We start from the raw sequence: 17,668 nt of genomic DNA, 5'->3' as shown, positions 1-17,668 counted from the left end.
CTTGGTGGCTTGTTTTGCTGGGTGGCGGGTGAAGGATCGTGTGGGCTGGCTGGCTCGTGGGCAGCACCCGTCTTTCCTGCCTGGCCTGTGCGTGGGTCAGCTTGCCCCCAGGCCCAGGGACAGCCTCTGAGGGGAGATGTCTCTCTCCCAGCTCTGGCAGGCCTTGCTGGAGGGAGGAGAGGCTCTGGCTGTCCCTGTCCCCACCTGGCTTCACCCCAGCCCCATACCCTGAAGGCCACCCAGAGCATGGCCATCTACTCACAGCCCTATCCGTCCAGTGGATCCTAACCAACAGGAAGGACCTGCTGAAGGTCACAGCAAGTCTGGGACAGCTGGGAGGAGGGGCTGCCAGCGTTGGGCCCATGATGCCCCCAGACACGGGGACCTGCCCTGAGTCTAGCAGCCCAGCAGGACGTGCTGTGGGCGCCACCTGGTGGACGCCTGGCGGGCGGCAAGTAACAGGCGGGATCCCTGGGGGCCTGGGTCCAGTGAGAGGCGTGGGTGGGGCAGTGGTGCCTCAGCTTCCTCATCTCTCCAGTCCACCAGTCCGCAGGTGTGGCCGGATGTCCGGACATTTATAGGGCCTGGGCCTGAAGAACGAGACAGCCTCTCCAGGCTCCTAGGTGGTTGGCATTCCCTGGGGTAGGGTGGGGTGGCTGCCCCCCTTCTGCTGGAGGGGGCGCCTGCGAGGAGCACGGGGTGGGGGACAGTCTGGGCCTGGGGGCACTTCTGGAGGGGCCCCCAGTTCTCCTCTGGCTGGTCCCTATTGCCTCAGTTTTGACAGGCTGTGAAGGATGTCACCACTACAAAGCTATTTTGGAAATTACAAACATACAACAAATGTTACAAACGAAATGATGCTCTGGAGGTAAGAGACACCCAGATTTCAGACACATGAAAATGCACATCAGATTGGAAGCCTTGTGTACTGCTGGTGGGAATGTAAAATGGTACAGCCACTGAGAAAAACAGTATGAAGATTCCTCAAGAAATTAAAAATATAATTACCATGTGATCCAGCCATCCCGCTTCTGGGTAAGCAGGGTCTCGAAGAAATATTTCTACACCCATGTTCATAGCAGCATTATTCACAACAGCCAAGAGGTGGAAGCAACACGTGTCTATCAACTGACGAACAGATAAAACGCAGTACACCCAGACACTGGAATCCTAGCCAGCCTTAAGGAGGAAATCCTAACACTACAACGTGGATGAACCCTGAGGACATCATGCTGAGTGAAATAAGCCAGTCATAAAAGGACAAATACTGTGTGATTCCACTCGTAGGAGGTCCCTAGTCATCAAATTCAGAGAGACAGGAAGCAGAACGGAGGGTGCCAGGGGCTGGGGGAGGGGCTGGGGAGTTAGTGTTTAATGGGGACAGTTTCAGATTTGCAAGATGAAAACAGTTCTGGGGGTGATGGTGCTGGTAGCTCTGCAACAATGTGAATGTACTTAATGTCACTGAACTGTACATTTAAAAATGGTCAAGATGGTGAAGTCTATGCTTTGTGTATTTTAACACAATAAAAGGGAAAAAATGTACATCATAGAAACCAGAAAATACAGCAATCCCCTTCCTCAAATTTTGAGCATATGGCTATCAAAAAAAGTGGCAGATGTGATGTGGAGAATGGGGCGGTGCCTTTGAAGCTGGAGCTGGGCTGTCAGGCCGAGGGGCGGAGTTGTTCCTTCCCACGGGACCCCCTTGGGTGATGGGAGATGCGCTGGGGACATTCCTGTGGCTGTGGAGACGCTTCAAGGTCTTGGGCATGGACACAAGCATGGACCTATCTTGCACCCCCATCCCAGGTGGGAGGGCCACGAGGGGATGAGCAAGGGGCAGAAAAGCCCTCACCTTCCAGGAGGCCACGATGGGGGCTGCGCAGGCACGTCCTGCAGCAGCCTGGGAAGAGCGCCCCGGGGTGCGGGAGACAGGCACCTCAGACAGAAAACTGAGGGCCATCTGTCCGGGCCAGGAAAGCCAGAGCAGACTGGGAGCGCCAGGCCCTGCGGCCATGGCCAGGGCCTGGTGAGTCGCAGATTGGCACAGTGAGGGTCAGCGGGGCCAGGGTCCTGTAACCAGGGCCCACACCTGTGTCCCACAGACCCACATCGGCTCCTCCCAGCACATGGGGCGGGGGACAGGGAAATAGACACAGAAGTGACCTTAGCACATGTGGGCAGGTGTGAGTAAAGGAGGCCCTGAGCTGGGGCTGTGGGCTGGATGGGCAGTTCCCAGTGAGGGGCTGACAAGCCCAGGCCGGTGTCCAGGTCGGGCGTGGGGTCCCACTGCCGAGGGAGCATGGCTGGGCCCACCCTCCGGTGGACGCCACCCCAGGGAGTGTTGCTCAAAGCAGCAGTTCGTTGTTCCAGACGCTTATTCCAGCCTCTGGCTTTCATTTGTGTCTTTATACCTAAGGTGCATTTCTCGTAAACAACACAGAGTTGGGTCTTGCCTTTTTGTTGTGTTTCAGACAATCGAATAGTGTGCCCTGAGCTGTTCAGACGCTCCCAACATACATGGCAAAGCTTCACCACCACCTTGCCATCTGTGGCCCATTTGTTCTTCGTTCCTTCTTTCCTCTTTTTCTGCCTTATTTTGGATTAAATGAGTATTTTTTTAAACATCCCATTTTATCTCCTTTATTCGCTCATTTCACCACTTTTCCCCACCACTGTTCCTTCTCTGCCCCAGGATCCAATCCAGGACGCTGCGTTGCATGTAGAATGACTGCAGGAGCGCAGCCCCAGCCTGGCTGCTTTGGGATCTGTCTTATTTCTCAGGAACTGTTCCCTTCCAGCGACAGTTCAGCCCTTCACAGGTGAGACCCTTCAAACAGTACCTTCCGTTTCCGTCTTTGTGCTGTCGTCAGAAATTTTATTTCCACGTCAAAACCCCCAAAATACACCGTTGTTACTTTTACTTTCAATAGTCGATTGTCTTTTTAACATTTCAAATATTTTTTATTGGTGAAGTATACGTAAATTTTACCATCTTAACCATTGTTAAGAGTGCAGTTCAGTGGCATTAGGCACATTCACACTGTTGTGCGGCCATCCCCACCATCCATCTCCAGAACTTTTCATTTTCTCAAACTGAAACTCTGTCCCCATTAAACACTAACACCCCCTGCCTTTCCCCAGCCCCTGGCACCCACCATTCTACCCTCTGTCTCTATGAAGCTGACTCCTCGCGGGACCTCATGAGTGGAATCACACAGAACTTATCTTTTTCCGACTGGCTTATTTCACTGAACCTAAGGTCCTCAAGGTTCATCTGTGTTGAAGCGTGTGTCAGAATTTCCCGCCTTTTTAGGGCTGAGTAATATTCCACTGTGGATGGACCACATTTCGTCTAGCCATTCTTCTGTCAATGGACACTTAGGTGCTGCCACCTTTTGGCTGCTGTGAGTAATGCCGCTGTGAACGTGGCTGTGCAGATCACTGTCCTGGTCTGCGCTGTCAGTCCTCTTGTGTGCAGACCAGAAGGGGGGTGCTAGGACCCATGGAAATTCTATTTTTCATGTTTGGAGGAACCACTATCCTGTCCCACAGTGGCTGCACCGTGTTACCTTCCCACCAACAGTGCACAGGGCTCCCGTCTTTCCTCATCCTCGCGAACACTCGTTGGCTGCTATTTTTTCACAGGGGCCATCCTGATGGGCGTGAGGTGGCATGTCCTCGTGGTTTTGACTTGCATTTCCCTAAGGATTAGTGATGGGGAGCATCTTTCTAGGTGCTTACTGGGGCTGTGGGCTGCAGGTGGACACCTGGAGGGAGGCCCAGGGTCCCTAGAGGAAGCCAGGGGATAGGAGGTGGGCAAGCCCATGAGGTGGCCACTGGATGGCTCACTGTTTGGACAGCTCACTGTTTCTGGTGCTCCTGGCCCAGACCTCCTGTCAGCCACAGCCCTCAGGCCAGCTGGGCAGGAGCAGCCTCAGAATGCTCTCAGTTCAGGAAGCCCCCAGGCAGCCATCTGCAATCCCACTCCACAGCCTGACCGCCACCAGCAACCTGCTGTCCCGATGCCTCGCTGTGGGTCCCCGTCCCCACTTCAGTGGCTCTACGCTCCGCCCACAACAGCAAAGCCCACCCCGGGCCCGGCTTCAACCCATCACCTGGCTGCCTCTCAGAATCAGCATCTACCCTCTGACTCGTCCCTGGGGGGCACAGGGCCCACAGCGCTGAGGTGACCCTGCAGGGGACCCTTGTGTGTGGGAACCAGAACCCAAGTGCCAGCCAAGGAGGACCTGCAGCCTGCTTGTCCAAGATTCTGTCTGTGCCTCCTCCTCATCCTCCTGGCCACCCCACCACCTCTCTCAACTCCTCTCCCTTCAGGCCTCACAAACTGCACTGTCCCAAAACGAGAGAGCACATGACCCCCATGGGCAATGCTCCTGGAGGACAGGGACTGTCAGGTCACCCAGGTCCCCCTTCACACATACATCCAGAAAAGCGAGCGGACACCCACATGGGGGTGTTACAGTGGCACCTTGGGGACATCAGCCCTTTTCCCGAGGTGTGCTGGCACAATGGTTCTGCACTGTGGGCTCAGAGGACCTGGCTTCACATCCGTCCTACCATCACTGGCTGGTCACGGTAAGCAGCCCACCTGGCTGCAGCTTTCCCGTCTGTGAGATGGGGTGATGGGCATGAACCTCACATGGAGCTTGGTGGGCACTAACTGAGCCGCCACGTGTGAGAGCCGGCACAGAGGCCCGCACACCACCGCACCCGGCGGTCACGCGCTCCAGGAGGCGACACCCTTGGACCTGTTACCAAGCGAGTCCTCTTGTCCAAATATAAAGGGTTTATTCACTTCTGTCCTCAGGAGTACAAAATATAAAACGAAAGGCCGCTCCCCGGCTTCTCCACGTTGACACAGGCGCAGCCGTCCAGGCGGGGCTGCCATTCACGCACGCGCAGGCTCAGGCTTCGAACATGGCACAGCTGGCACACAGCACCTTCTCGTGAACGGCACCACAGCTGCGACATCACAGGGAGGACAGAGAAGAGCTGCTGTTAGGCTGAGGAGTGTGCCCCGAGTGTCTATGCTGAGGTGCTACCCTGACGTAAGGACCTCATGTGGCAGCAGGGCCACTGGCTACATGTCTAACGAGTCAGGACAAGGTCACACTGTAGCAGGGTGGGCCCTGACCCCACAGGGCCAGGTCCTCAGAAGAAGAAGGCCACAGGAGGAGGAAAAGCCCACAGAGGGAAGGTGGTGAGGCCATGGGGAGAAGGCCCACAGGAGGTCCCGCCTCATGGCAAAGAGGAGCCAGCCCCAAGACGCCGCGGTCTGGGAGCTGAGAACTGTCTATGGCTGAAGCCGCCAAGCGGTGGGTGTGTCAGAGCAGCCTGGGCTGACAGCGACAGCTGAAGAGCTCGTCTGGGGCCCAACCCAGGTTTTAAATCAGACGGAAGCCCCTAGAACCCTCCCAGGTGTCCAGTTAGGATTTACTGGATCACGATGGTTCCAGTGGAAGCATGTCACATAGATAAGGACGAGGAAATTCAACAAGTCGCAGGGAAACCTGTCAGAGATCCTGAAAGGACCGGAAACTGGTGATGCTACAGGAGACATGAGGCGGGACGTTCCGTCTGAGCTGCGTCCGCAGGGGGTTGCAGCTGTGGCACCTGCCTGCAGGCCCCGTGACAAGCCCAGCTCTCGACCGCGGCTCAGCACACAGCCCCGAGCGCACCAGGAGAGGGCAGGAGGCCTGTGACCACTACAGTGGAGTAGCCCGTGGGTTTGCAAAACGGGCGGAGAGCCCCGGGCCCTGGGTGCAGCCACATCAGTGTGAATTCTGTGGGTAGCTGGGGAGAAGGAAGCAAGCAGCAGAGGTAGGAGAAAACCGTGTGGAAAGTCCTGTGAAGACCTGTGTGGGGCAGGAGGAAGGTTCCAAGCTTCCAGCGTGGGGCCAGCGGGAGGAGGGTGCCGCCTCTCACCCCCTCCGTCCCGCCCCCACGCAAGAAGGCCGTGGGCACTGGGAAGCCCCTGCCCTATTCAGCTCACACAGAAACAGGAAGAGAAGGATGAAGCTGGTGAAGACGAAAGAAGAATTCCACATTCATAACCCGCCAACACATGAGCCCCGAGCTGGGTGGCGCGAGACTTCCCCAGGCCCGTGTCCCCCTGCCAGGCCCTGCCACCGCCCACCTAACGGGCCTTCTCAACTTCCTGTGCTCGGTTTGAAAGACCGCGGGGACTCAGGTAGTTTGGGGTCTACGGAACCAGCTCCGAGTCTGTCTGGGGCACTCGCCTTTCTTACAGGGCACTGCCTGTCCCACCTGTCAGCCAAGACTGGCCACTGGCTGCGGCCGCTGCCCGACACCTCACGAGTAGGGACGGGATCCAGGCACACACTCACAGGACAGGCTGACAAACACTGGCTTTCCTGCTCTAGACAGCCCGTACCCTGCCAGACTCCCAGAGATGGGGTGCGGCTGCCACGGGCACCAACGGAGGAAACCCACGGGAGACGGTCCTAATGTGAGGGCCTAAAGGACCATACCACGAATGGCTTAAGATAGAAGACCACAATCCGGCACAGAGCTGGCAACCTGCGAGATCCAGATCTCCTTTAGAAAGGATGACAGACTTCAAAAGAGCTTCAAGTTGGGTGAGGCATTCACCGCCATCACCACGCCCCATAGGCCATGCCAGAATGGGCCCACTCTCCCAACTGCCTGGCCCCCAACCCAGCCCCAGCAGCCCAGTACTTACTCCACGAGGGCACACACGGTGCAGACCACGGCCCCACAGCCGCCGCAACTGCGCACGCACAGCCTGCAGAGGGCACGCTCACACTGGCCACATGCCGCCTTCCCGTCCACGGCTCGCACGCACGAGGAGCAGGCTCCGGATGCTGCCCCAGACGGGTCTGGCAGGAAGAAACGCCACCTGTCAGGCCCGGAAGGGGACTCGAAATGCTGGGTGCTGCAGGACCACCGCCTCCCTGACCTGAGGACAGAGGGCTGAGCCACCTCCCCCACCTGATGGACCACTGGGTCCTCAGAACAGCCTGTGAGCAAGGATAGCAAACAGACCTGAGTCGGGAGAGGTCCCAGGTGCCCACGGAGTACATGACCAGGGTTTCTGTGACTCACTCCAGTTGAGCGCTCCTCCATCACTGCTACCTACACCTCCCGCCACCGAGCTGTCGGACTGGAAGGATCAGCTCGGCCCCCGACGGCTTGCACCAGAGCCCTCATGGCCTTCCCCTGTGTGTCTAGCATCTGTGTCTCAAACTGTGGCCCCTGCATCACCAGTTAACGAGGTTCCTGGGCCCTGCCCAGACCAGGGGGCTGGCCCGGAGACTGTGGTTTTTAACCAGCAACAGAGCTGACTACACTGCATAGGGACCTAATCGGGTTGATCCCACCTGGACGGGACTCTGGGGGGGAGCTGCAGGTGGTGAGCAGGCGGGAGCCCCAGGTGGGTTTGTTTTCCTTTTCTGACCCAACAGATAGAAGCTGTTTCACAACTCCCAGACTTGGATGGTGGTAGGGGCAGAGCCTCCCACTGTCAGGAGCCTTCTGGTGTTGGCCTGGCTCCCGCTTGCCAGGGGAGGAAAAGCCCCTGGGCAGACAGTGTCACAGATGGAGGGAACCGTACTTGCTGCCACATCCTGGGCACATAGCTCCAAGGTCTGCTGCGGACCTCACTCACCGGCTTCGGCGGCCTGGGCCCGGCTCCTGGTCAGCCGGCCATCCGGGCCGATTAGCATCTGTCCACGTGCTGCCCGAGAGGCCTCCGTGGGGCTGGGCTTTGGGGACTCTGGCAGGTCAACGATAGCGCAGTCTTCCTCCCACGCGTGGTCCATGTAGGCCTGGGCCCCTCGAAAAAGGAGTTGCTTGGTCTTCTCTGGGGAAGACAAATCATTCCTCCCGTTTACACTTTTGCAGAGTGGAAGCCCTTGCGCAGCCAGCTCATCCTGCAAGCCGGGCATGGTGAGGCCTCTTTTGTGCTCTGTGATTCTGTCACCCCGGCCTAGGCTGCTCCTTGGCCAGCTGAATCCCACTCTGCCCTCCCACCCTTCCTTACCCGAGCTCAGCTGCCACCTCCTGCAGGAAGCTCCTGGACCCTGCAGCCCCACCTGGGCTCCCTCTCCTGTCACTCTGCTCCTTTTCCACACGGCTCTGTGGACGAGTGGCCTCACCTCACTGTTGTTCCTCTCCTCCCCAGCACCCGGCAAGCTGGCACTACTTCACAGCCGGAGGCAGCTTAGAGCTGGGTCTGTGACTCCAGGCCATGTGCACCCCCTTCCTCTCCTGCAGAGCTACTGGCAAAAGACAAGGCAGCACCCAGCTCCTGATAAAGGTATCCCAGAACTTTCCAGACCTCTGTGGGCCTCGGACACCCCCAACCCCTGGAGCTGAAGTGGCTGCTCAGCATCAGGAGCGGTGGCTTTCCACCGGACTACATGTCAGTCATGCAGGGGCTTTCACAAGATCCAAAGCCGGGTGCCAGCCCCAGAAATGCTTTGTTCGTGGTTTTCTGCCTTGTCCCAACAGAGCCCGGGTGCACATCTTAGAAGCTGCTGGCTCTACATGATAGTTATCAGGTAACTCAAACCGAGTGGCTGACGACAGCCCTGCCACACCCAGCTCCTTCCGCGCCCCCCCCCCCCAATTATGATGGGATGGGAATGGGGGGAGCGTCACATGGTGAGGCTAATGCTTGTCTTTAAGGGCCTGTGGTCCATTCAAAGTAAAGAGGTCAGGGTTAGGGCTTGGAGTGACAACCCTCTGCAAACACCCCAGGATGGTGTGGTTAACGGAGAGGGTGAAAAGCTAGACTGACTGAGTCCCCGCTTGTTTGTAACTCTTCTTTCTGCCTGCTCCGTGTTTACACGCTTTGCACATCCTGACAGGGCACACACTTGCAGTCAGGCCACAGTCCCCACGGCTCCACTCTTTTTTATCTGATGGGGGGAGCAGCAGGAGAAAGAGAACCGGGGCCTCCAGAGGCTGGGTTCTTCCCCACATGCCTAAAGCACAGCAGCCCCACTCAATTACAAACACCCAGGTCCTTTTCTAAGTGCTCTGTGGGTACGAAACTAATGCCCCCAAGCACTAGGTAAGTAAACTCCCCTTTGTACCTGCCCCAGGGTATTAATCACCCCCAAATGATCATCAATAATATCAACGCCCCTAAAAATATGCATGAGAAAGCCCAATGAGAAGGCCTCCGATAGCTCAGTGCCCTCACATCTCACCTTGAACTGGACGTTCCAGCCACACTGAGTCCTGCCGCACTCTCCTGCTTCCCGGCCTTTGCATACTCTCTTCCCTCTGCTTGGAATTCCCTTCCTCTCCCTCTCTGCCTAACTCCTACTCACTGCAGGATTCGGCTAGTCTCTGTTCCTCCATGACACCTCTGACAGCCCTCCAGGGGGTTGTGCCCTGATGGCCACCGAAACTTCCTTCTCCTGCTGATCCCCCACTGGACCGGGGAGCTCCCGCCAGGCAGGGTGTATGCGCGGCCACAGTGCCTGGCAGGGAGGGCGCGCTCCACAAACACTTCTGAGGTTTGGAACCGGTACTTCTGCCGGCTTACTCCATCCAGGACATCCCGCCCCACGACCTCTCGCTGGGCCTGAGGGACCCTAGTGCCGATGAGACCAGGGCTAGACCAGGTCGAGCATCTCCCGCGGGACAGAGCCCTGAGACAGCACGTTTAAGGGGCCAGGGGAGCCAGGAGCAGGAGCACTTCCTGTGGCCAGAACGGGTGGGTGCGGACGCATTCACGCCCCACTCACTGCTCCCAAGTCCCGGCCGGACGGCCGGCCCCGAGGCCTCCCGGCTCCCGGGGGCGCGGCCTGCAGAGACCGCCCGCCCAGGCCCCGCGCCGCGGCGAGTACGCCCAACGCCGCACTCACCGAAGATCTCCCGCGAATAGCGCTCGGCGCACACGCCGCGGCTCAGCTCCCTCTGGCCCACGCGGACTTTGAGCTGCAGCGGGGCCGCGTCCGCGAAGGGGCAGCCCCGCTTGGGCATGGCCGCGGGGCCGGAGCGGCGCAGCTCGGCGGCCGCGCCTCGCCGCCACTGGTGACGCCACAGCCGCGCGCCAAGCCCCGCGGGGGGTCGGGGGCGGGCTCGTGCGCGGCGCGCGGCGGGGGTAGGCCGGGAGCAGGGGAGGGGGCGGGTCTTGAGGCCGGCGTGGCGCAGGATAGGCCGGGGGCGAGAGCGCGGGCGGGGCTCGTGCGCCGGGGGCGGGACTCGGCGGCGCGGGAAAGGCCGGGGGCGAGGTCGAGGGTCGGAGGCGGCGCGTCGGGGGCGGGGCGAGTGGGAGGTCGGGACTCGCGGGCGGCGCGGGATAGGTCGACGGTGAGGGAAAGGGCGGGGCTTGTGCACTGGGGGGCGGGACTCGGAGGCGCGGGAAAGGCCGCGGGCGGGGGCGGGATTCGCGCGTGGCGCGGTGCGAGATTGGCCAGAGGCGAAGACGGGGGCGGAGCTTGGCGGGGAGGGAAAGGCCGAGGGCGACGTCGATTAGGAAGTCGGCGCGGCGGCGCAGGGGGACGCGGGGTGTTTCCCCTGGTTTTTTCGGCCCCTAAACAAGTATAGAAACTGGTTATATCTCCTCGTTTAAGTCACCAAAGTTCGAGGATGATTCACTTTTTCCTAACTTTTAATTGGGAGGGATTCCCAGCCCTCCCGGAAGTGGAGGGTGACGTATGAGCGCTGCCTCGGTGGCCCGGAAGTGCTCTTTACAGCCGGTTCCTGCGGTCCGGCCGCCGTCCCGCGTCCCACCCCGGGCTCCCGCCGACCAGGCGGACGCGGCCCCAGCCCGCCGCTGCCGTTCAGCCTGCTCCTCTGTCCCCTGCGCTTCCCGAGACGAAGGCTGGATGCCTCGCTCTTACACACCACGTCACACGTGACGTCCACGTCACGACACCGCGTCGCACACGGAGTCCACGTCACACATGACGCCTCGTCCCGGCCGGGGACGTGCTCGGTGGCCCCGCGCGCGGGCAGGGCCGCCCTTTGCCCCGCGCGCCCCGCCCTCCTCTCGGGGGCCAGGCCGCCAGGGGCTCCGCAGGGTCTCGTTGCCGCGTCGCCCGCACGATCGTGCTTGTTCTGTTCTAGGCGAACTGTAACGGAGCAAATAGGGGCTGGTTGTGCTCGCTGCAATCAGGTGCCAATCAATTGCAAACAAGCCAGTGGTTCAGAAAGGAAAAGTTTATAGGATTAGCTAGCATAATCGCAAGATGCTGGACTAGTGTCCTAAACAACCATCTTAAAAGCGTACAGCATCTTGAGGCGGTTACACAGGGGAGAGGGGCGGGGAAGGAGGGGTTTAGGGATCTCTTCCTTCTGTCATTCGTGACGGGTACCAACGCAGAATTTTATTTCTGGAGGGCGTCACGTTCCTGGGGAACTCAGGGGACAAAGTTGTCGTCTTATCACAGCTGGCAGATATAGGTAAGCAAGAGTCGTAGAACTAGAGATCACGTATTTTGTAAAAGTGAGAGGTGCTTGATCATCTAGGCTCCGCGCAGGCTAGAATGTATCCACAGAGACAAGTGAGTCAGGGTCTTGTACAGTTACAATGTTGCTTCCTTTCCCTAAGATGGCCTCCCTCGTGCTGACTTAAGATCTAGCTGTTAGAAAACGACTGGAAGGGTGTGCGGTTCTAGAGTCAGTTGTGCCGAAACACACACTTGTTGGTTTTGTCCCAGAAATCGATGAATGCCTGGGAGTCTTTTAGTCTTACAGGTCTGGGAATTATTTAAGATTTGTGTTCAGATTTGAGAATGCCTTAGGATCTTTTAAGACACAGCAAATAGATGCAAAACATTAAAAGAGAATCTTGTCAGCTCTCTCATTCCGATCTAATTTCAGTTTAAGAAATAGGTGTGGCGGGTCCACTAAGTGTTGTAGGAGTTTTCGAGGGCCGCCACAACAAAGCGCCCGGACAGGACGGCTTACATCCACCTTCTCTCCTTGTCCTGGAGGCTGGAGGTCCGAGGTCAGGGTGTTGGCAGGGCTGATTCCTCCCGAGGCCTCTCTTCCTGGGCGTGCAGACACCGTCTTCTCCCTGTGTCCTCACATGGTCGTACCTCTGTGCGTGTCTGTGTCCTCATATCCTCTTCTTTTTTATTTTTTTTTATTTTTTTTTTAAAGATTTTATTTTTTCCTTTTTCTCCCCAAAGCCCCCCGGTACATAGTTGTGTATTCTTCGTTGTGGGTTCTTCTAGTTGTGGCATGTGGGACGCTGCCTCAGCGTGGTCTGATGAGCAGTGCCATGTCCGCGCCCAGGATTCGAACTGACGAAACACTGGGCCGCCTGCAGCGGAGCATGCGAACTTAACCACTCGGCCACGGGGCCAGCCCCTCATATCCTCTTCTTATAAGGACACCATCAGATTGGATTAAAGCCCACCCATACGACCTCTTTAAAACTTATCTCCTGGTTACTCAAAAAATTGAAAATAGAACTACCATGTGATCCAGCACTCCCACCTCTGAGTTTATGAAGGGAGTGAAATAAGGGTCTAGAAGCAATATCTGCACCCCTTCTTCAGTGCAGCACTATTCACAATAGCCAAGACATGGGAACAACCTAAGTGTCCATTGACAGATGAATGGGTAAAGAAGATGTGGTGTATATGAAGCTGGGTACCTGAGGGTTACTGTAAATATTCCATAAGAACATGGTTACCCTTTGACCTTGTTCCCAACACAGCCACAGATGAAAAGAAGTTCGTTCTCATGAAAATCCTAGATAAATAACCTCAATCCCTGTTAGATGTATTTGTTGAGCCCAAATGCTTTCTTCGCAGCCCACACATTGTTACAGCTTGTTAATTTGCTGTTTTCTTGTTTAACCTGAGGGGTGACTCAGTGGGCACAAAGATTTATCAGCTCGTTTTGAAGAAGAAAAGGAATGCCTTTAAGGAAGTTATGAGCACCAGATGACCTGACCCCAGCTGCCACTGGTGCCAAGAAGTTTAGTAGCTTAAGGTCTTATGTGAAGTGAAAGAAACAAGGACTTCCCCTTTGTTTCCCAAAAACTCCACCTCCCAAGCTCCTCAGCCCTAAAAGGAGCCCTGCTTCCTTCTTTTGTTAAACTGAATCTGAGAGAACCTGTTCTCCTGCTTTCTCGTTTTGGCCAATTCTGATAAACCTTTCTCCATCTCCAAGCACTGGTGTCTCACTGATTGGCTTACTGGGCATCCAGCACACAGACCTGAGATTAAGAATTCGTTATCATATATATATTGTGAAAAGGTAAACCTCATTTAAAATGGAGTCAGGAAGCCAGAAGAGGGATCTCCTATGCAGTACCACTCTTGGTCAATTATAGGAAAGGAAAATGATCAATTACAGGCCCCAACAGAAGTCCTCTAGAGGAAAGAATCATCAATTACTGGAAGAAATGTACATTGCGTCACAAGCAGAAATCAGTGACCCCAGCAACTCAGCCAACGAGTAACCATCACCATCCTGAACTCTTGCTTTTCTCCAATGGACTTTCTTCAAAACAACCCCTCCCAATTTCCTCCTTTTTCCCTATAAGATAATGTTCCTCTCCTTTGATTGTTGGATTTGCCCATGGTCTGCCATAGCATGCATATCCCAAATTGCAATTCTTTGGCTATTCCTGAATAAACTCATTTTACTGATAAAATAGCTGGCTGCTTTGTTTTTCAGGTTGACAATATGTATACAATGGAATATTATTCAGCCATAAAAAAAGACATCCTGCCATTTGCAATGAGCCTGGAGGACACTATACTAAGTGATGTAAGTCAGACAGAGAAAGACAAATACTGTATGACTTCACTTATATGTGGAATCTAAAATCATGGAACTCATAGAAACGGAGTAGAAGGGTAGTTGCCAGGGGCTGGGGGGTGGAGGAAATGGGGATGTTGGTCAAGGGGTATAAACTTCCACTTATAAGATGGATAATTTTCAGGGATTTAATGTACAGCATGGTGACTATAGTTAACAATATCACATTGTGTACTTGAAAGTTGCTAAGAGATAGATTTTTGTTTTTTTTTTTAGGAAGATTAGCCCTGAGCTAACATCTGCTGCCAATCCTCCTCTTTTTGCTGAGGAAGACTGGCCCTGAGCTGACATCTGTGCCCATCTTCCTCTACTTTATATGTGGGATGCCTACCACAGCATGGCGTGCCAAGTAGTGCCATGTCCACACCAGGGATCCAAACCAGTGAACCCCAGGCTACCGAAGCAGAAAGTGCGAACTTAACCACTGTGCCACCGGGCCAGCCCCAGAGAGTAGATCTTAAGTGTTCTCACCATAACAACAGCAACACCAAAAGGGTAATTATGTGAGAAGGAAGTATTAACTAACCTTACTGTGGTAAACATTTCACAAGGCTGGCCCAGGGTTTCACAGCTTCAGATCCTGGGTACAGACCTAGCACTGCTCATCAGGCCATGCTGAGGCAGTGTCCCACATAGCACAAGTGGAAGGACCTGCAATAGAATATACAACTGTGTCCTGGGGAGCTCTGGGGAGAAGAAGAAGAAGAAGGAAAAAAAAGAGATTTGCAACAGATGTTAGCTCAGGTGCCAATCTTTAAAAAAAAACACATTTCCCAATATATGTGTATCAAATCATCACATTATACACCTTAATGTACAGCTAAGGTACACATTATATGTCAATTATATGTTATATGAAAATTATATCTCAATATGTTATATGTCAATTATATCTCAATAAAGCTGGGGGGGAAATTAATTATGTCCTTAAGGCCCTGTCTTCAAACACAGTCCTGTTTTGAGGTCCTGGGAGTTGGGACTTCAACATTTGAGTTTTAGGGGGAAACAATTCAGCCCATAACAAGTGCCAAACTCTGTGCTAAGCCTTTGGGGGTGGCCTTGTGTAGAGCTGTGGAAATTACTAAAAGAAACCTTAACTAAATTGGAGTCAAGACGGGGTGTAGGTGGAACTCCCCTACCCTATCACATCATCAATTACACCCAACAGAAAGAGACTGATGCTCGCATCTCCCACTGGAAGTACAACCACTTTACTACTGGAGGAAGATTTTTCTCCTTTCGTGGTAATAACCTAGCCAATGAGAAACGCCTCAGCTCAGCCAATGAGAAACGCCTCAGCTCAGCCAATGAGAAACGCCTCAGCTCAGCCAATGAGAAACGCCTCAGCTCAGCCAATGAGAAACGCCTCAGCTCAGCCAACGAGAAACACTTCAGCTCAGCCAATGAGAAGCAGTTGCTGCCCCAAACTGCTACTTTCCCCCAATGGCCTTTCCATCAGAACAGCCCCTCCCTGCTCCCCTTTTTTCTCCATAAAAGCAGCTCCCTGCCTTGTTCTCTGGATTTGCCTATGGTTTGCCGTAGTGTGCACATCCCAAATTGCAATTATTTTGGCTATCCCACATAAGCTCATTTTGAGATAAAATAACAGGCGAGTCTGTGTTTTAGGTTGACAGAGCCTGGGTCCCTGCCCTCTGGTGGGACAAATGTCACAAAAGGGGAAGTGCAAGAGGCTGTGGAAGCACAGAGGGAGGAGACCTGCCCTGCCGAGAGGGGGGATAGCCCAGGGGAGCTGGCTGGCAAGGAACTGGGCTCATGCGAAGCATCTGCCATTTGAATGGCATGATTTGACCTCAGAAATTGGACATTCTGGAAGTGACTATTTATCAGGTTGAGGAAGGAACACGCTTTCTCTTTTCCCACGAGAAGTGCAGTGCACTTCCCCCTGCAACAGAGGCATAGAGGATGAGGCCAGCAGGAAGAGCATCATTAAAGGGTTCAGTCAAAGTAGCCTCAGAGTCCTAGAATTTTGAGTGACAGGGTCTCAACTGTTCCAAGGTTGTGTAATGTGGTTGTATTACTTGCAGTAACTTTTAAACTGGGGCATCATTTCCTTATAGTGAAACTGTATTTACACCCAGTGGGATGCCCAGAGGGTAAGTGTACAGTTCCATCCGTTAGGATGAATGCACACTCCTGGGTGCCCCAGTCACCCTCCCCACCCTGGCAGAAGCCACCATTGCTCTGCTTTCTGTCCCTGCAGGGCAGCGTTGCTGTCCTGGAGCCTCACATGTGCAGGCCCATCCTGCACTTCCACGCGCTCTTGTGTCTGGCTTCTTCTCTCAACATGCCGGCTTTGAGACTCTCCACCTTCTCGCAGCCCTGGGTGGTCCGTTCCTCTGGGGCTGAGTGTATGCCATGTGTGGATGGACCTCAGCTTGTCTGCCTGTCGACAGACACCTGGGCTGGTGCCAGTCTGGGCTGTGATGAAGACGGCTGCTCTGCAGATCCCTGTTTAAGGCTTTTTCTGGACATTCCTGTTCATTCATTGCGGGAGGCACCTGGAGTGGAGGGCTGGGTGGTGGGGTAGACGGGGTTTAACTTCTAAGGAAACTGGCAGCTTTCCAAAGTTCTTGGAAACACATTTTATCAAACAACATTATCCAATCATTTGTCTTTACCACTACGAGCTCGTCTACACTGAGGTTGTGTTATTGGTGCAATGTAGAGAGCACCTTATTGTAATTACTCAGACCCTCAAAACATCTGGTACCGGAAAGAAGGAGGCTGCCTCCACGGACCCTTCCCTCCGAGAGCAGAGCGTCCTGCGCCTGGCTGTGTGCGGGTGAGGAAGAGGCACCGGGGAAGAACTATTTCCGCTCGAAGCTCACGTCTTCCACCCGTGAACCATCTACACACACCCCAGGGCAGTGTGTAAACCTCGCCCTTCTTTGCAGCTCTCTGCTTTGAACTGCAGGTGAACTCAGGTGTGGAGCTTTTTATGTAGAATGAAATGACTTCTCTTTCTTTTGAAAAAAATGCCTGCTCTGGTTGATTGTCAGGAGCGTGCATCAGTCTGTTGTACAACATGCTACCAGACAGTCATCTCGCAAGAAGAAGCCCGTCCCCAGGAGGTGAGGAGGAGCGTGGGGTCCCGTGCTGCTGAGGGGGCGCCTCCTTCCCTGAGAACTTACCCTGCCGCGGGGCTCTCTCCTGTCGTCCCTCTTGCTGGATCACGGAAAGAAAGAATTCTCAGAAAACTCCAAGAACGGTTTCTGCTTGTGCTTCTGCCCTGTGCCCCCAAGCAGCCACGCCGCTGCGTGCCGGGAAGGAGGAGGAAGCTGGTGCATAGCGAACTCGTTTTCCTGCCTTCCTTCAAGTCGCTGGAGGCTGTGCTGGGCACTGTTTGGACAAGTTTGCTAGCGAGCGTGAAGTCACAGGAGTTTCCGAATTTGGCCCACTCCCCTGAGATGCTGTCACATGAGTTAGCGTCCCCACGGTGTGAGCCAGCCAGACCTTCCTGGACCAGTGGGTCCACAGGAAGCCAGCCGAGCAGGCACTTGACCGATTTCAGTGACGCCAGCTGACGTTCTCAGCTCTAAAAAGCCAGGATTTAACCCTGGCGGACTCTGCGTCTCTCCATATAATTCCTTCCCTCTCTGAAATGTTGAAAGGGCAGTTTTTCTAAGTTTGCCCCAAACCATGAGGAGGTGTTGAGGGAAGCTACACAGCTTCTGGTTGAGACACCATAAGCTCTCGGCAGCTCTTTGGTGACATTCGGAGGGTGACGGCAGAGGGTACCCAATCGAAGCGAAAAGAGGCTGCTGGCATGACTCCATCTCCCCGGGGCAGGGGGCTCAGGGATCTAGGTGACATTGACTTAAACATGTAATTTGGGAAAACA

At 55.0% G+C, this 17,668-nt stretch overlaps 1 protein-coding gene across 1 annotated transcript; it reads right to left on the bottom strand.

The window, feature by feature from the left end:
• Positions 1-4,795: 4,795 nt before the first annotated feature.
• SIVA1 (SIVA1 apoptosis inducing factor) lies at positions 4,796-10,241 on the bottom strand. The gene is made up of 4 exons (XM_008506798.2): positions 9,888-10,241; positions 7,676-7,870; positions 6,731-6,887; positions 4,796-4,989 (listed from the first exon to the last, which is right to left on the bottom strand). The coding sequence occupies exons 1-4, from the start codon at positions 10,003-10,005 to the stop codon at positions 4,932-4,934; spliced, it is 528 nt and encodes a 175-aa protein (XP_008505020.2). The 5' UTR covers positions 10,006-10,241; the 3' UTR covers positions 4,796-4,931.
• Positions 10,242-17,668: the final 7,427 nt, after the last annotated feature.

This window comes from Equus przewalskii, chromosome 25 (assembly GCF_037783145.1).
Source record: "Equus przewalskii isolate Varuska chromosome 25, EquPr2, whole genome shotgun sequence".
Classification (NCBI taxonomy): domain Eukaryota; kingdom Metazoa; phylum Chordata; class Mammalia; order Perissodactyla; family Equidae; genus Equus; species Equus przewalskii.
Note: the sequence above shows the minus strand (reverse complement) of the source record. Positions and strands in the feature narration are given on the sequence as shown.